Here is a 20484-nt window from a genome sequence, read left to right on the forward strand (position 1 = left end):
AAAAAGACAAGATGTATAAAAATTAACCAAATATGTTATATGAGCACTACCCAGTACAAAAAGATAAACTGAAGAAAAAAAAAAAAAACTCAAACCAAACCCCCAAAATAAAATAGCTTTATTCAATTACATTTGGAAATGAGTAATAACATCAATCCAATGGCCCCTGCATTGACTTTTTGATGTTAAATCAGAATAGGCCAAAGTTTTGGAACTGCTGCTTTGGAAAATTCAACATGCCATAGAATTTTGTAATGACACATTATACATCACAATTTTATGGTGTATTGTGAGATCTGTTTAGTCAGATGTCCATCTTCTCTCAAGTTTATACTGAGAATAAAAAAGTAACCACATAGATCTTGGGGTTCAGATTTTTTATATAAAATCAATGTTGCTGCTGAGAGAAGTAAACCTAAGCAAAACTAACTAAAACCAGAGAGAAATTCTAAGACATTCAAAACTACTTCTTCTTCAGTTTGAAATCAAATATTACTTCCCCTACTTAGACTGAACCTCTTCTAATCACTATAAAACAAACCAAAAAGGTAGATGAATATTTAAGTAGTATTTCTTAGCTCTGTTTATATGTCCTGGATTGGATGCATGAAAATCTGTAAAGTGACTGTATCAGACAATTTGCTATGAAGAAGTGTTGACGAAAACGGATTTCACCTTTCAAGGTTTTTTCAATTATTTTCTAGTTTTTTCTGGATATGCTTGCTGCTGTTTTGCTTTAGTCAATATTATTAACAGCAGTAAATATGTTGTCAGTGTAGTTCTATTTTTCATTTTGAAAAAGAAATAGTGGTATCAGTAAGAATACTTCCTGTTAGTATTTCATACCTTGAGTACCAAAGTAAGTAATTTGCCTCCCTATTTTAGACATATATCAGAAATACCTGCAAATTCAACCACTGGGAACTTTTTGTGAACTTGTTTTTTTGGGGTCTTTTTTGTTTGGGAGTTTTGTTTTGTTTTTCATTTGGTTTGTTGATGGTTGGTTTTGCTGGGATCTTCTGATTTTATTTTACTAAAACTACATGTAAGTTGATAGCACAATGTTTCTGCATTGTTTCTACTTGGGACGTACTAAGTGTTCCCTCACACATTTAGAGGAGAAATCAATACATTGTTTTACTTGTCATATCAATAGACAATGTAGACAAGCATGCAAAAACACTAATTTTACTTGTCACTGCTATTACATGTAGGCTTCCACCTACTCCAAGGCAATAGAAACACATCAGTTACCTTGAGTGCTAAAAGGCTCTTGTTAATTTCTGCACCTTCCAGTCGTGTCTGCCTGTCTGCACTTGAAGTATCTGCTCCTCTTTCATTGCCAGCCAAATCAATCAGAGAAAATTTACCATGCAATTTCCCTTTCCTTCTGAGAATAATCTGAAACACTGCATGGCTTCGAGATGAGTGTGCATTTGCAGATGTCTGGCCAGATGTCCTTTAAAAAAGAGAAGAGCAGAGAGAGACATTAGTGGGTGGAGGACCACACATGTTAAACATGACACCTCACAATGACAGGTTTTCAAGGCAGATTCCTGCATTTTCTTACATGTTGACAGCATGTCTAACACTCTTGTGAACACTAGAACACTAATAATTGGATATACATAGTACCATTATGCCTCTTTTTCTATCACTTTGAATGGAAATGGAAGATTAGTAACGTTTTGCCTCCCTTTTAAAATCAGATCTTCACATATTCCAGATTGTCAGAGATCTTACACAAAAAATGCTGATGGCACTTTTATCTGATCATGCAGCAGTCCATGCTCAAGACTAATTTTGAAAACAATAAAGCTGAAGTCTTAAAAAAAAAAAAAGGAAAAAAAGTTATGCCAGTATGCATCAAGGCCTTTTAGAGATGAAGAACCTGGCAGCATGCCAGTTTTTAAATTACACGAATTTAAGTCAGTAAGCTGCTTATATAATGCATGCAATTCACATCCTCTTGAAAAATCAGTTATTTCTCTCTAGCAGACAGAAATTCTAAATGTCTCCATTTAAAACTTAGGTAGATTCCTTACTTGCCGACAACATAATCAAAAAATCCATTGCATATTGAAAAAGGCATCACTACAAAGATAGCTCCAAAAAATCTTTTTCTAATTTTTTAACTGGTGAAAATGAAAAACTGGTGTAAGCCATTTAAGATACCTGCAGCTGTTGCCTACTTCAATAAGCTTAAGAACATCTTCAACACATTTGACTTCCCGCTCCTGTAATCCCACCACCTGGACTTGCTGTTTACCATCTTCTAACACTCTTAGTTTTGTTTTCCTGTTCAACAAGTCAAAAACCTTAGGGAAGGAGGAAAACAGAACAGTTAAAAGAGGAGCTTTTAAAAAAATCCTTCTTTGAATTCCATTTCAAATAATGGAAAATATTTCATGGAAATACATGATTGGAAGGGAAATGTAAAGAATTCTTTGAAATACAGCTTTTAATACAAAGAGGAAAAAAATATTTTATATGACAAGCTCAAAGTTTTGGGTATGAGTAACTTCTTTCTCAGAAAAAAAGGCCTGGTACTTACCTTACCACTGTAGATCTCAAAAAATGTTGCATATACTTGAAGTTCTAACTTCTTATAGTTTGGCTTCTTTAGCATTAAAAAGACATCTCGAGCTGTGAATACATTTCCAGAATAAAAAGAAGTCTCGTCGTGTGTTTTCGTTTAGTGAAAACATTCATGTGTAACAGTCTATTTTACACCACCTTATATTTTGCAAGAATGACAGGCAGGGTCAGTCAAACAAGCCTAAAACAATCAGTGCAATCTAAACTGCCACATTAAACTGGAGGATGCAAAAAAAACCAAAATGATAAACTTAAATAATCTGTTATTGCATTTTTGCTAAGTAGTCTATATTTACATTACTGTGTAAGGAATATACACCTACGGACAACTTCTGACATCACCAAAGCTCTACTGCAAGCAAGTGCTGTAAAGTGTTATATTTGTATGACAAAGAGTAGAAAATTTATTGATCTCAACTGATCTGCCCAAAGCCAACTGATCAATGAAGTCTCACCTGCAAGTGCATATATGCCTTTAGAACAATCTTGGTTCTTCCCAGAAAAGTCACCACCCATAGTCTAAAAAAATAAAAAACAAAATAAAAAACAAAATAAAAAATTTTAAAAAGACAAAGGAAAAAAGAAAAGCACCATAAAAATCACGGAACTCTAGTTTACATATTTCTTATTCATTAGAACTCATCTAAGCATGTCATGTAAGAAAAGAGTATTGCTGACTTGTAGAAGAACTACTTACATGGGTTTTCCCACTGCCTGTTTGTCCATATGCAAAACAAGTGGCCATCCCCCTTTCAAATATGGTCTCCACCAATGGTCGAGCTGTAAACCTTAAATGCAAAAGAATATGTATTTAAAAAGCTGAAGTACCAACCCTAAACAACGATTTCCTTGTTTTAATGATCCAACACCCCACAACTTGCTAAACAGAGTCTGGAGCTCCCTCAAGATGCCAGAATAAGAAGATACTGAAGTAGGACAGCATAGCAGATAGGAGTTTCATCAATATTAAAATTTTGCTGTAGGTTTGTTTTTTTTTTTCCCTCCCTAAATCAACTTCCAAGATTAGATTTGAAAAACAAGAGGCTAAAACAACATTGCACATCTTTGAGAACATGAATGCATTAAGAAAGGGCCCAGGATAATGGATACCCAAGCTCTTAAGAATGAAAAAATCTACTTATCACTGAGGTACTATTTGCTGTGTCAAAAGTATTATCTGAAGTATCATTTCTTTTTTTAGATAATAATTTTATTTTAAGAAATACAGAGCTCTTGTTCCTACTTCAGCTGTTTATGACCATTATTTCATTGTAAACTCCAAAAGCAAAGGGTAAATGAATGGAGAGTTACATATGGAGATGATTCTCTCTGCAAAACTCTTCTTAAACTTTTTCCAGTTGTTTACACATAAATAATTGGTAAGTGACCAATAAAGGAAAAAATTAATTACAGAAACACTGATATGCTACAACCTTCTTTCATTCTGCTTTCAAACACAAGATCACTGACAAAATTATATGGGCACGACTGCACCATTCAGCAGCAACCCAGAGTTGTGGAAAAAAATCTGTGTCTATCTGAATCATGAATTTTCATCAAGAATACACCAGATGATTCCTGAACAGCCTCAATCTTTGTTTCTTTGCTTCTTCTAAGTATATACCTTCTGTCTTCTCAAGAGGATATTCTCATATTTTGATGTTTGTATTTTCTATCTATGAAAATTAAAAAATTCACGAAGTCCATCCAACTTAGAAGCACACTCCATTACTTCTGTCTGATTGAATTTGAAACTGTTTACTTTGCTTATTTAATAAAAAGGACTTAAAAGTATCTCTTTTCAAGTAAGACAAAATACAAACATATCTTAAAATGTTTTCATAAAGGACTACACAACTCCAAATGATACTATGCTAAAAGAGACCAACTTTACTTTTACTAGAACTGTTATTTGCAATTTTAGTCTTTCAGAAATGTAAACTGGTTCTCCTTTAAAAAGAACTCATAAGGCATATCTATTCCAACCTGTGAGTGCTTCTTAATATTAAAAAAAAAAAAATTGCAACTCTGTGTTGTGGTTCATGGACTAAAAATACTTTAAAAACAGGTTAAGCAAAACAATAAAAGCAGTAATAATGGTAATAATAATGGTGGTAGTAGTAGTAATAATAATAGTGTAGTACTTTTCTACCTTGGACTGAACATTTTTTCAGTATAGATATACAGTAAATTTAGCATATTGGAGAAAACTGGAGCATCTTGACACAACATTTTTTTCCTCAGTATGACCCTGAAGCTCTGATGAGAGCACATGATGACACCTATCTTGCTCTTACTTCTGTTATTACGGAAGACCTTAAAACAGATTGCCCTTCAAGTAATGATCATTATTTTGCCATGTGGGGAAAAAGGAGAAAGACTAGAGATCTACTGTTTCAATATGACTACAATAATCTTAAAATATATTCCTGTATTACCATTAAGGTATTACATAACTAATAAAAACTCAGTACAAAACCACAACATTGTATACCAAAACCACCCCTCACATTAAACACTGTGTTCACACAGATAAATAAAGAAAGGAGGGAGATTAGAAGAATGGATTGTCAAGCAAGAGAACTATTTCATGCATCATCAAGCACCTGGCTCTCCCACAGCTCTTCAGTATCAAGGAAAGGAAAGATGCTACCAGCAGACAACCAGCAATGACAGTAATCTCCAAGGACACAGCTTTGCTGTTTACAACTCTTTTGTTAGATTTTCCTTTCACTCCCATCTCTAATTATAACAAGCAGAAGACAGGAGTTTTTATTTTCACAATCCTTTAAGAATTCTTTTACTATGACTTTTTTTTGTTATCCACTATCAATCAGGGCATGATCCTCATTTTCACTTTCTAGTTGTGGATTACAAACAGAAAATAAGATATTTCTCTGTCAATACTCTTTAAGACTATGGGAGGCACTTCCCAAGCATAAGAAAAATTATCTTCACCAAATTCCTTTTTAGTACCAATATTTCCTGCAAAAAACTCCACAGTATTTAGATGCATACTAAGATTCTGACCAAGATTATGTCACAGAGTCTAACCTTGCCCACTACTGTATGTACTTCATTTAGTTACTTGTTCAAGGGAAATAGCTACTTCTAAACAGGCTTTTAAAAGTGTTGTGTGAATTATTCCATACCAACAGTGGAACTGAAACATAAGAACCAAGAACAAAATGGAAATCCAAACACCTTGGGCCTAAAAGAGGATACGGGTCTTTGTTGCTGTTTGTTTTTAAATTAGAAAGATTTGGTGTTTTCAGCAAGATAACTCATCTCCAAACACTTCCACATTACATCAGAGAGATTCCAGAAGACAAGTTAGCTCAGGTATCTCGGTAATACTGCAATATACACTCTCTCACTTTATTGGTACTCTTTTCTCATCCTCTACTGATTTGTTTCCATCTCTTATTTATCCTATATTCATACTGCAAGCTCTTTAGTGCTAGGGCTCTCCTTTTCTTCCAGGTTTCCTGATGACCAAAAGCCATGACTCACATTTCTCAGGTGCTGCACACACACTAATAATAAGACAATAACCTGGAAGCAAATGGAGAACTGATTACGTGGCTCAAGTAATCAGCAGCTGAGGAGGCAGGCAATACTTGCTAGAGCCTGGAATGCAGCAGGGCTTGGAGGAGGACTGGGAGTAGGACTGAGGCCAACAGAGATGGAAATGACATTGCAGGTGAATAATTAGGGATAAAGAGTTAAAACAAATGTAAACAGGTAAAAGAATGGAGGTAGCAATATACCATCTGCTAACACAGAGAATAGGAATAAAGTCTAAGACCAACGTAAGTGTAACAGTTATTAGTATGGAAAAAACATGAGAAAAAAGATTCACCAAAAGAAAGCGTATACACATACCTGTAAACCATTTCATTAGGAGCCGTGTCATCAAAGGCATAATCAAAACGAAAAGTTTGGTTTTCTAGGTACCTTGTTAAATCCACCTTTTGTTTTGGTTCATGTACCATCACAACATCTTTACTAGGAATTGTTATTACATCAAGGTCTTTCATTAAAGTTTCTATAAAATAAGTGAAATATATATTTAACTAACAACACATCATTATTTTTTACATTTTCAAATTGTTTACACTCTTATAAAATCTCAGATAACACAGCTCCTCCAAGTAACAACACTGCAATGGATTTGGGCTTCTGATGCCTAGACAGTAATCTGCTAAGCAAGAGATTTCATTTTGGAAATCTAGTCATCCTATCCTACTAATTGCTAGAAATTAAAGAGAGATAGAAAGCTGTTTAGAAAGACTATGATCATTAATTACAGCACTTTCACTGTAACTTGTCATGTCTTCTATAACACTTTTCATGGATTTGAGGTCTCATTCCTCAGTGATTATATAGTCTTCTACAGCTCACTGCCATATCCTTTGAGATTTTATAAATGTCTTCTCTAGTGGAGAAACTAGATTCTTGTACTATACTGGTTAGACTGTCAAACTTGAAAACACAAAGAAATTAACATCCTTATGATAACACATTTTATTTTATTTTAAAATTTTATCGTGATATTTTCTTTAAATTTTGCTTTCATTCCTCACTGGCATTTTCATTTGTGTACTCCTCCTGGAACCTACAGTATACATATATCTTTAATATATATAATTCCTCTAAAGTAAAACCCTTTCTAAAGATTATCTTGTAAGCAGAATAAGCTGAAAATTTTAATGATCCTTCCTATCACTGTGACTTCAACCGTGAGATCCTAGATTATAATTACTATACAGCACTGCAATTTACTGCTAATTGTTGTATGGTATATGAGTCAGCAAAACAGAGAACCCAGTGATCCATAATATGCACAAAAATAAAGACCCTTTATGTGTACAGTCAGGATTCACTAATGTGTCCTACTTGCATCTCTATGTAAAATTTCTTAAGGCATGCAGTTCAAGAATTTGATGACTTTATACAATCAGATGAAAAACTTTTCATGAGTTAATATCCTGATCAAACAGTACAATGGTTACCATTGCATTGCATTACATTACACACCAATGGAAATGCACATTCCAGTCAAAATATAATCAACTTTTCAATAGTTTTGACTGCAATAAAATGAAATGCAATTATTCTACAGCAATAGCAGATAAAAAGTAAGGAACAGTGACACAAAGAAATGTATGATGGACAATCCTTTGCAGCAAGAACTTTTTCCATTACCCAGTCAGAAGAGGATTTTTCTTAAAAAAAATGTTTGGAGTAAGACATTTACTTCCTCCCAGTTATTGGGTATGAGAACCTGCATTCTTTGCTGATGAAAATCAGGAATAGTGTCTCTGAAGCCCATCATACATTTCACAATTATAAATACAAGTCACTGAACTAAAATCTCAAAGTGCTACTTTGAACACTTCCTGCAAAGTCAATCTACAGAACAATTGATGCTGAGAACACCTAATGTTTTTGGTGATAATTCTGCATTTTGAGATGACAAAACAAATTAATTTTATTTTTTTCTAACCATAGGGTTACAGTCTAGCATCTTTAATTCTTCTATGCTTTTCTGTGATTTTATGAGAAATACTGTGTCTTATGAACTGAGTGTTTTTAGGAGATTGTATCATGTGGGTATTAGATTATCATCCCCTCCATAGAGTATGTAGTTAACACCTTTTTTACTACAGTTTATTCTTAAAAATGCCAAACAGCTTCAAGTATCAACCTCATTTTTACCTAGACATTCATCTTTCTACGAACACCTCTGATCTACTTTTTTAATAGCTCCCAACCACTAACACCAAAGATATGCAACTTTCAAATCAGTTCCTACTTCTGAATCCCAACTCATGTCCCATAATAACTTGTTTTCATTTACTACAATTTGACTTTGTCTACTTTCAGCACAGGTAGAAAGTGACATTTTTCCAAACGGTAAAAGTAAAAATGAAAAGAAGACAGAGAAGCAGCAATGTAAAGGGGAAAAATAAAACAAAACCTAACTATATACTGGTATCAACATATGTATGGGAAAGGGAAAACATTTCTCCCATTTTCCTCTGGGTATGCTTCAGATAATCCTAAATGTGTACTTCTTTCAGTACAAAAAACATGTCATTCCATGTTGCTTCAGCATCAGAGTGATGCTCATTTGAGTCCTTCAGCTGAACAGAATATAAGAGAAAGAGAAGGAAAGACATCCTGCAGCACTGGATTCAGACAGGCTGCAATCCAGTAGGCATTTGTGTTCCTAAATTCCCACTGAAAGTAAAAGAACTTACTAGGAAGATTGAGATTTAACTGGAATACTGGAATTGAAAGCTGAATAGTTTTTTGCTGTTTGGTTTTATTTTTTTGAATCAGACTCTAGTCTGATGAGTAGGCAGTAAGAAAAATACTTCAAACACTCATCACACAAAATAAAAAAGTCATTAAGGAGTTCTTCTACTACCTAACAGTTTGTTAGTGGCATTTGAAATGCTGTAGGGTAACTTTGCCAGCCCTGAACAACAACTCCAGGGTGTACAAGTCTTCTGTTTGCCTGTAATCCACTAGCCCTGCGAGGATGTCTTGGACATGTTTAAGCACCAACCATGTCATAAGATACTTCCTTGATTCAAGACCACTTAGAAGTATAAAAATATATCTACAAAAACATGTATGAAAGTTTTCATTGTGCAATTCTCTGCTCAGTAGGGCACTTGAAGGACACTTTCAAATAACAGTGATCCTAATATATTGTAAGAATACTGAAGAGATTACAGTAGAATTCACTTCCAGAACAACTAGATACATCCTAGATGACCTTGGGAAAAAAATGCACTCTTCCTGTGCCTCAACTCCTAATACATAAAATTGTGGCAGGTAAACTACTTTTCTCCCAGGTATTGACAAGTCTATGAATTTTCTAGGTTCATCACACAAACTGTCTAATATAAGAGATCTTTGATCAGCAATTCTAGAATTGTTTAACACAAATAATGTTACTATCAGAAGCAGCTTCTCAAATAAAGAAATTAACAAAATCTTCAATAATCATACCTTTTTTATTGAGTGGTCGTTTTCGTACACAAACACAAATCCTGTGCTCATCAATCTGCAAAGGAAAGTCTTTCAGTGACCAATTCCAGTTACAAAATATCTAACTTTATTTGACTTCTCTTTTTGAATTAAATAACCAATCATTTAAACAAAGAGAAATTCCCAAGACAGTGAGTCATCTGAACAGATAAAAACCCCTTGTGCCTGCAGAGTAGCCAAGAACCCAAAAGGGAGAACCACAAGTTAACAAAACTCCCTGCAGGCAGTGATCTAATCCAACAGGTTCTATTGGACTATGCAAGCAAGCCCAGCTTTAAAGGATTAATATGCTATTGACAGAAATCTCTGATTTCCATGGAATTTGACAATATCAATCATTTAAGAATTCCACTCCTTTGACATGTCTGCAAACAAAAAGACCACAACCCCTTCAAAAATCAAATAGTAATCATTATGTTGAAGAAGGTTTTTCAGGCAAGTTTCATGGTTTTGTGTGTGCTTCCCTTAGCATCCCAGGAAAATTTACCATACAGGGGCTGAGTGACTACTTAGTAGTATATATTGGCATAATTTAAGAGTAAAAAGATATTTAAATAACTTAACAATAGTTTAGTAAACTAGGACTTCCAAAACATACTCAATTTCAGTATCAACAAATTACCAGGAAAATAAACCCATGTCATACTGAATACTAATATATATTAAAATACCTATTTTTTGCATTAATAGATAGAAGCATACATTGAAAAAAAAAATGAGAACACACAGCAAAACCATAGAAGGATAACACATTTCCATGTTGCTGGCATACTTACAGGATCTGCAGTTGTTAGTGGTCTATAATCCAAACTTCCCCTGAAATCTCTTATCATACACATAATTTCATAATTTGGGTTTGTAGCATCAACATCCTAGGAAAAAGTAAGCAAACAGAATTTCTATTATACCTTTTTTGTTTCCAGAAAAGGCCTAAATTAATCATCTATTAAAAAAATACACATTAACTGAAATCTTATTTTTTTCTCCAAAACACCAGAAATGTTTCTTGCAAGTTTAATGTAAGTTTAATGCCTTTTTCCACTCTGATGAAGCTAATTTACTGATCATAAAGGAAACAATTACATGCTTCCCATGTCATTTTGGTTGGCATAAAATAGAAAATATTTATTAATTGAGGACTCATTAATAGTCCACTCAAGAAAGAGAAATTACTCCTGCCTTTGCCAGCACATTCACACTGAAGAAACACATAGTCAACACTTCTTATCTCAAATATGGCACTGACAGATGCACAGATACTCCACTACACAGGTACAACACACATTAGAGGAAAGAGCAGGAACCACAGCTGCTCTAAACACAATCCTGCTGGATATAAGTCAGTTAAAGTAGCTAACTAGTGGTCCTGTGTAAATTTATACATATTTGGATGTATTGCAAACTCTTCCAAGGGTCCCAGACCCTCAGCAAAGCAGAAGCAATCCCAAGGATACTCAATAGGCTACATCCAAGCTGTGATGGTTTTGGCTGGGATAGAGTTAACTTTTTCCATAGAAGAATGTGGTATGCAGCTCTGTTTCAGATTTGTGCTGGAAACAGGGTTGATAATGCATTGATGTTTTGGCTACTCCTGAGTAGCACTTACACAGCAAAGTCCTTTTTTCATCCTCACCCCACCAGCAAGGCGGTAAACACAGCCAGGACAGCTGAGCCCATGACAACAAGAAGATAACAGAAGATAACCTGGAGCCATCAGTCCCAGAGTGAATGGATATGCAAGAGGATATGCATGAAGCACCGACAGGCTGAGCCTGAGAAAACCCTGTTTTCTGCAGAACTGATTAAACAACTTCCCATCACTTCTCCCTGCAAATACCTGTTTTACAACACTTCAGGACATGCTACTGATGCCAATCCTGGCCAGCTCTGGTGCTCAGATCCTACTAAGTGTTGCATGGCTACCCTCACATGATGTAAAATTTCTGAATCACATTTCTGTCCACACTGTGGACACAGTGTAGATACTCTCAAAAAGCACTGGATTGGGGTTACTAAGCTGAAAGGGAGTCATCTTACACTTTGCACCTGTGACACAGCCAATCCTCACCTCAGAAAAAAATGTCCTGGTGATCAGAAGCTGATTGTACCTTGATGTCATTCACACTGACTACGCTGAACTAAAAACTGCTGACAGTAAGTCTTCACAAAATGTTTTTTTCATAACATTCAGAAAAGAGTATTGTTTATCATGGAGAAAGCATTTACCTAATATTCTTCAAGCCTTGTTTAAAGGTCTTGCGTACTAGAAGTCAGTGCTTGGTGAATCTGTTGCATTTCACAACAACTTCCTCATACAGAAGTTTAAGACTCAGATGGAAGAGGAGTGCTTGCAGGAGCAATAAAATTTTACAAGTAACACCACTTCAAAGTATTTTGATGCATAAAACCTTAAATGGTCATTCCTCACACATAAAGACCATATTAATGTTTTGTGTAAATGGATGTAAATTATAAAACACAAATTTAACATAGGTGATTTTAGGTCAAGTTGGAAACATCATTAAACCATGACAAGTAAATTGTATGAATGATTTACTTGATGGTGGTAATTCTCATGTCAGCAGCAGACTGGTACTACCTCTTTAGAGACTAAGATATACCCACACAGCTGCCAACAAGATTACACTCCTAGCTTTGCTAAAGCTTTTACACCATGGTGACAGAAAGTCATTTAATATTAAGAGGTTTTTTTCTCAAAGGATTAGCAACTTCATTTCTTTCACTCAAGTTTTTAACAACTGGTTGCCAACCTGCTTCCATGATGAAATTATAAATGTACAGACTAGTTTAAAGAAAGAAACATTAGAAGTCACTGTTAAAATTTGAGCCTTGAAAATACCTATAAAGCATCATAGATCATAATGAATAATTTATCATTATGTTTTATTACCTCCTGTAGAATAATAGACCTTTCTAAAAGTCAAAAGGTTGGTTATTGTCAAAAATACATTTTTCCTAAGAAACAGCTGTCATCAGTAGTTGTTCTCTGACAAATATGCAGCAAGACAGCAACTGAAATCAATGATTTCTTTAGGAAGGAAAAAGAGGGGGAAAACCATCTGAAGTACCAGTTATGAGAGCAATCCTACCAAACACAAAAATATTTGTCAAATTTGTATACTAAATGAAAACACTTAATTTCAAGATTATCTGACTTCATAAAAATTATTAAAGACTGAAAAAACCACAATTTTGCAAATTTCTCTTGCTGACATATGATTTCCAGTTGAGCTTAAAATACTAACCTGAGCTCTCTTTTCTCTAAGTTCTTGCTGCTGTAACCTTCTTTTTTCACGCTTCTCTTGCAATTTTTCAACCTCTTTTACACAGTTTGATTTTCTACGTGCTTAAAGAAAAAAGATGCAATTTTAAAATACTTTCCACATTTACACTGCAAACTTCAATTAAATTAATGTATCAATAATTAGAATGCATCAACTATCAATCATATTTTCAAGCAAATCTGATTAGTATCGAATTACTACAGCATTTAAATTTCTAAAATACATAAGATTTATTAGAAAAATGTCATGGGAATGGGACAATAATAACACAAACCAAAATATATGACCTTGAAAAAATATTTGGACAGATACATGTGATCTCTTGGTTTGAATCAAAAGTAAGCCCAGACAAAACAAAAAAAAAATTGGAAACAAAAAGAAGCTAAACAACACCACCATGTTAAAAGAAAAATAAAGAAAAATCAAATTCCAAATACTAGTACAATTACAATGAAAATGAACATATGTTTAGCCACAGCTTTCTGAAAAGCTCCTCAAGAGAGAGCTCAGAGGCAACTGAGCATGTAGACCACTTGTCATTTATGGATAACAACATAATCCAAGAGAATGTACATGTAATGCCCAGAATGAATGAGTCCTTGATACACGGTTTACATACAAGGGGGTCCAAATTCCTTTTTTGCAGCTTGAACTGGAGATATATCTGAAACACTACCATTCTGTTGAGAGGAGGCAGACTGCTCGGGAAGCTGAGTAGGTCGTGCACGTGCAGAACCAACCACTGCAAAGGAAAAGCAAAAAGCTCATCTGGACATGGAGGAGTAACCTTTCTACCCATTTCTGAAATGCCTTGTTAAGATGAGATAAAATGAGGCTCCTTTCTAAACACAACAATTTACTGTGGATGAGGAGGAGCCACATTCATAGAAAGTCTATTAATAAAAATATCTGGTATGCACACTTTTTTATCCTAGCGCTGTACACTAACACAACATGATTATTAAGTACCAATGCTGCATGTGCATATTTTTAAATACCACAGAATTAGTACAACTTACTGTGAGCACAGAATGAAGTGTTTACTTGGAGATATACATGCAATCCTGAAGAATAAAGTGTTTCAATTTTATTTATATTGCAATTATACCCGAAAAAATAGTAAGAAGAAAAGCCCTACTGTTTCACATTCTCTAAATTCTACAAAATGCTCCAACCCCACTGAGCCTATGATCACTGGAGGAGCAATGCAGTAGAAATTAAAGCCAGCGAAGTACAGCACAGTGTGTAAGTGGAGAAACAAGCCTTTTTGCCTCTATACCAGAAGGGATACAGATACAATCAATATGTCTAAACGTGTGCATTGATTCTATATGTGCTAAGAATGCCAGTTTCTGAAGATACTGTGATGTCTTTTTCCAGTGAATGCAGTGGGAGTGGTGAGCATGCTCACATGTGTGATAGAGCTGAATGCTTTAAATTGTTTTTCAAATAGTTGCTTCGATCAGCTCTGCTTCAGCTGGCCCATTTCCTGCACACACTTGTGACAGAGTGTGTCAGAAGAGTACGAAAGTGAAGGCATCAGCTTTGATCAGTTGCCAGAGATGAGACTCCAAGTAAAGGCCAGCTCACTGTGTAACACAGAAACAACTACATAAACAGGGTTTGAACAGGACAGACAAGACAAATGCCCAGATCACTCCACATATCATAGCAGATCTGGCTTACAGTATAAATTGATAACACAAAATAAGATACTGTGCTGAGAAAAGCTGAATTAGAAGGGCAAAAAGAAAAGTATCTAGGCCAACAGTGAATAGTAAGAGGCATGGTACTCATTAAAATACAAGTTACAGGGTTATTTCATACCAAACAGGTAATTTACTACAGGTGACAAAATGTATGGATGTGACAATAGTCCATCAGTAAGACATATTTAAACACTAGGTAGGAAAAAAACCCCAAAACACTCTTGTATTTTCCATCTGCTTAATACCCTCAGAGCCAAATGGCAGAAGGGCAAAAGTGGTCCCAATCAGAAGAGTCGGATTATTTGCAAAGATACGCGAGCCCACTTGTTTTCCAAGTTTAAACAGATGGACTGGAATCTAGTCTGAAGAAATGTTAGTAGACTAATGTTTGGAAGAAGAATCATCATCATCATCACCACCACCATCACCAGTACAAATTAGTTAAGTTGAACATAGGAGAGAAAATGGAAACAACAAGCATTAACTATTCTTTCACAGGTTACAGATGCATTACAACTGTATTCCTTCAATACATACTTTTCACCTTTTCTCCAGTGGTATTTCAGCAATTTTTTTCAGTTTTTTTAACTATTAACTGTAGAGGGATTAAAAAACCCCTGTAGGACTTAATTATTCGTATATTCTTATGACTGTTCACACACAGACTGTTACAAAACAACAGGCTGTTGACAAAAAAAAGTTAAAAAATCTAAAATGTAAAGAATTCAATGTTCACTACTTAGTGTATATTGAAACATTCAAATAAGCTGAGGACACTTATACATGAAAAGTCCATGCATTAATTAACATTGCATAATTAATGATCTTGAAATTTTTGCACCACCAGTTAATTCAGCTTAACTTTTATAACGATAGATTGCTTAAACTTGCATATAAATACTATTTGTACAGTATGAATTCCTAAGTATACATAGGAATAATTCTAGGAATTATATACCATATCTTTTACATGTCACAGGCATAAATACCAAATAAGAAACACAAAACTATTAAGGAATACTAGACACACATGAGGTTAAAATGCTACTGTATTTTTTATTTCACTGAAATGGAAAGAGATAACATTTACCTCTATTATCTCTGGCAGGAGGCTCATTCTTAGAAGGCAACACAGTTCGTCGACTCTATAAAGAAAGAAGTCTCTCTTATTTGATCACCTTATTATTGAAAGCATAAACTGCAGCCCCACTCATTTCTGCTTCTTTCCAGTCAATGAAAATAACACAACACGAACAAAATAGATCTTATTACTGCCAAATTCTACCATGAAAAGGGAAAAGGTGAAGGCTGATTGAACTGTATGTAATGTTTCAGAAAACTCCAAAACCTTTTATTTGTCCTTCATTGAGACATTTAGTTATATAAACATTAGTTCCCAACTCCCTGACTACCAAACCTGTTCTTAAAAACATTAGAAATCCCTATTCACTACAGAAAAGGAAAAAGAAAAGGAAAATAAAAGAACAGTTATGAAATAGCACCACAGACACAAAAGTTAGGTTAAAAATTCCAGCATAGCATCATGTATAGAGCTACTGTAAAGTTACCATGAACCTGGTGCATAGATAGTACCAACCTTCACAATTTTGTTTACTTTGGCTGATGAAGCAGGTGGTGGTAGTGTCTCTGCATTAGGTTCAATATCTTCATCAGGTGCAAGGTCTGGGTTAAGTGAAAATATGCTCTCTAAATCAATCTGTGAAAAAGCATAAAACACATTAATGACACTTGACATAAATCCTCTGTCTCCTGTTATGTTAGACAATAAACAGTAAATATATTTGATGTTTTTACTCCACAATTTGTTCATTCTAAGATCTGAATTATTTTCTGTTCACTAAAAATAGGCTAATCTTTGGTCTTTGTATTATTTGAAAACATGTAATTGAGTAAAGGGATGAGTTAAAAATGACCAATAGATAGTATAGTTTTGTAAGGCGATCAAACTAAAAGAGAAGTAGCTGATATTACTACGATAGCTTGAATAATTACTGCAAAATATGTAAGACATTCTGTAAAACAAAAAGAAGATCTCAGTTATCTTACATTTCCCAGACAATGCAAAAGGAACAAATAGCAAAGACCCAAAAAAATCAAAACATGGCTGAAACCATGCTAAATTTATCACTTATTTTCTTCTAAAGTATTACAGAGTGTTATCCAAACCGCTGTAAAATGTAAGGGAAGAGGGGCAGGATCTTAAAAATATGATTTTGTAAAAATGTTGAAGAGTTTTGGTCTCCATAGACTATTTCTCTTGGCTGAAACTTTCAAAAACCTCAGTCCCATATAGATCCTGTGCGTCTTCAGCAAATGAAATCTCCAGGACTTTCTCATGGCTTTTTTTTTTTTCTTTTTCCTGTGTTTTCATAAATTCAGTAAAGTGTAAAGCACAATTATTTCTGATATACTTCTCCAAAACTGAAACTGGCTAACATGGTCCAAAATTTAAAGGAAGATGCAGTAGTAAAATGCTGCACAAAAAGACAGAGTTTCATAAGGAAAGCAAGGCTGGAAAATGGCTGCCAAGAATAAGGGAATAAGCAAACAAACTGGCAGTTAAATTCATCAAGAATACAAACAAAAGAAAATTTCTAGTTTAGCTCTCCTACTTTCCTGTCTGAACTGTGTGTCATTCTCCCTCTTAAAAATTTGATTTTTCTATTTGTAAAAATTGGGTAATAAAGTCAGCCTTTGTAATCTGGTTCAAAATCAATAGGTGAAAACAACTGCTGAAAAGCTATGACACAGAGCACAGAAATTCAAATTTACAACAGAAAACTGAATTTGCTCAACACTTTCTGTACAAAACAGTCTGTAACCAAAGAATCATGAAGTAAATTAAGATTTATGTCTCATTTTTGTTTCCAGTGCAAATTCCAAGTAATATTCATATAGATTACACGTTTTGTTTTTTAAAGTTCTAAATAAATAAGTTTACCTCTTTCCCTTTAGTATCCCCATTTTCAATCCATTCAACAGTTACACTTTCATTATCTTCATTTAGAGATGTTACCATAGCTTGGTGAATTCGGCCTAGAAAGCAAACACAAGTGATCATTTATTAACTGGTGGAAAAAATTTCCAGAACCTATTTTCATCCCTGCACTGAGATACACAGAGAGGGTAGGAAGAAGATGGCTGAAAAAAATGAGGTGACAAATAGAAGGTGACTGCAGGCCACACAGTGTGAAGTGGTTCAGACCTGACCCACCAGCAGAGGCTCTATGGGACAGTGGCATCCAAGTGAAAAGCACAATGAACAGAAAATTGAGTGGTAAGTAAACAGAACCTCTCAGGAAAGCCACACCACTTAGACTCTCTCTCTCCTTGAGAAAACTCCAATACCAGAAGATTGCCACAGGTGTTAAAGACCCCTTTGGTGCACTTCACAAGGACTTGTTTGTCCCCCTGATCTGGGCTGATACAGCATTACACATCTCAACACTGTAATTAAGCCCTTTGAAATTGTGTTCTGATACTCATTTTCTATAGGCACCAATCAGGAGGTAGTCCAACTAAAATTAAACTGCCTGGAACAACACAAACCATTCTTTCAGAAACAGCTACTTACAGAGACTGCTGAGCTTGAGTTAAGGTGCTTTTGCATTGACTTTTCCAGTGCAAGACCCAAAGGAAGCAAGCCCCCACAGAGTAAGATAAAACTAGTAAATTTTTGGTAGGAATAAGGACTTTTCTTCTAAAATATATAGTACGCTGCAATTTTTTTATGTCCTCTTTCCTCTGCTCAGCACAGAAGTGCAACTGGAAGAGCAGGACAGCCATGCACTGACACAAAAGGATCAAGATCCAAGTGTCACATTGATTTCACATCCATGTTCTGCCCTAAAGTACCAAGAACTGAGGTTTCTAAAGAGCACGAATCCAAAGGAACTGCTCCTCACACATCCTCCTGTAACAAGGGTCCACACTATGAAGAAGCAATCCTTTGCTCCACCTGCCACGAGCCACCTCCCAGGACTACGTGCAGCTCCCAAAGAATCAATGACCACCCTGGAGCAGTTGTGCATATGCTGCTGCTGCTGCTGGGCACCTGCTCAGGGTCAAACACAGCACAACTGGCACACGGTTCAGTCTGGGCATTCTCTGCCTTGCACTTTCTCTTCTTTTCTAAAGATATTGGCTCCACAAATCCCCTTCAGTTTTCTGCTCCATTGATTGTTTCGACTTTTTGTTTTAGCCAACTCAGTCACAATTTGACACTTTTCCAAAAACAAACAAAAAAAAGGGTTTTTACAGTCTAAGCATTCTAGGGCCTGCAGAGGAACAGAAAAACCTTGAGTGATATCCCAAATTACTCAGCTACCAGTGAGAGTAACAAATGTATACCATTATTATTTCTCTTATTACAAAGGCTGCCTAAACTTTCACATCTAGTTAAGATTCAGCAAGGAGGGAGAATACAGGGGGGCATCACGGAAGGTAACAGCAAGTCCCTGCACGGTCACACAGGGTGTGGAGGAGAGACCAGCTGCAGCCCAGGCGAGGGGCAGCGCTCGGGGATCTCGCAGAGCAGCCCTGGGCAGCATCACTTCCACATCTGCAGCACTTGCCTCACTGGCAACACACATTACACGTGCACTTACAGCCTCCGCGCTTCTCCTGGCCCAAAGCACAACTGTCACTCCCGTGCTAAAGCAGGTTAAGTAGTTTTTTAACATTCTAAATAAAAAGCCTCCCCTTCTTGCCCCTTTTTGCTTCACATGGTTTCTGTCCTCTGGCATTCTCTTGTTTTCACTTCCCTGACCCATGCTTTTTCTGAACAAACCCTTCCATTTGTGCTTTCTGACTGCCATCCTCACCACCCTGAATACATCTCTCCATTAATATTTCAGCATTTAATAACCTCTAGGGACTTAATTCTGTGCAAGAACACTGTTGTAGAACTGCTTCAATGAGCTATCTGGTCCTTCAGCAAAGTAGCAACAGAAGCTGCTGTCTTCCCACAGAAATGTCACTCCTGTCTCTTCTGCAAAGAGTGTGCTGAGACCAGGCTGCAAGGACACAAAAACTCTGGGAACTGGGAATTTAAGTTTACATTGGTATAATCTTCTGCTGCTTTTTTAAGGCCTGGCCCAGCTGTCAATTCAGAACCAAGAGAAAAACAATGCATGAAAAATATATGTTTAGTAAAACATATTCTATACAATATTACAATAATATTTAGTATGTTACCCAGTTTTAAAATTTTTGAAGAAAACCACTATTCGCAGCTGAAACCTGTGACACTGTAACTGCAAATAGTCACAGAGCCATCGTATAAGTCCTACTATGTGTTTCTGTGCTCTGTTACTTTTGACAGAGAACAAATAATATTTTAAGAAGTTTCATCTTTGCCATAACAAGCGAAAAGAAATCAAAGCAGGCTGATGAATCAACAGAAAATACCCCACACTCTAATAAACACAGTAAGCCAGCATGCCGTAACAAAAGAATCACAATAAATCTTCCATCTCTGTGCCAGATTTCATCCCTTCCCTGGCCAAGAAAGTCAGGGCTGAACAAAAACCACAAAAACCCACATACTAACAAAAATAAAAGTAATGCCCATCTTCCAAATTCTCTGAGCTTAAACAGAAAATGTTCACTACAATGTTTAAACGGACAATGTACTCATATAATTTGTTCCTAAAAATTCTTTTTGTTACTAAAAGTTTACATGTTATTGAAGTGCCAGATAAAGCATTTACATCTATACAATTGCCTCTTGCTCTCTGGAAACAGTATTCCATTATATTTTTCTAGTACACAGCTGAATACAGCAG

At 35.5% G+C, this 20484-nt stretch overlaps 1 protein-coding gene across 4 annotated transcripts in view; it reads right to left on the reverse strand.

Annotated features, from left to right (window-relative positions):
- Positions 1–20484, reverse strand: part of KIF2A (kinesin family member 2A) — a 56242-nt gene that overhangs the window by 15711 nt on the left and 20047 nt on the right. For 2 of the 4 annotated variants that reach the window (XM_083884517.1, XM_083884516.1), the window contains exons 2-14: positions 17640–17734; positions 16275–16394; positions 15768–15822; positions 13645–13710; positions 12930–13030; positions 10440–10535; positions 9625–9679; positions 6484–6646; positions 3296–3386; positions 3054–3117; positions 2555–2646; positions 2176–2318; positions 1255–1459 (exon numbers count right to left, since the gene is read on the reverse strand). In XM_083884517.1, coding sequence (XP_083740643.1) covers positions 1255–1459; positions 2176–2318; positions 2555–2646; positions 3054–3117; positions 3296–3386; positions 6484–6646; positions 9625–9679; positions 10440–10535; positions 12930–13030; positions 13645–13710; positions 15768–15822; positions 16275–16394; positions 17640–17734 — 1346 coding nt within the window. Of the gene's footprint in view, positions 1–1254; positions 1460–2175; positions 2319–2554; positions 2647–3053; positions 3118–3295; positions 3387–6483; positions 6647–9624; positions 9680–10439; positions 10536–12929; positions 13031–13587; positions 13711–15767; positions 15823–16274; positions 16395–17639; positions 17735–20484 lie in introns of all 4 variants that reach the window. The other 2 variants (XM_083884515.1, XM_083884514.1) reach the window with 1 other exon arrangement.

The sequence above is a fragment of the Zosterops lateralis genome (assembly GCF_965231275.1).
Source record: "Zosterops lateralis genome assembly, chromosome: Z".
NCBI classification, from domain to species: Eukaryota; Metazoa; Chordata; class Aves; order Passeriformes; family Zosteropidae; genus Zosterops; species Zosterops lateralis.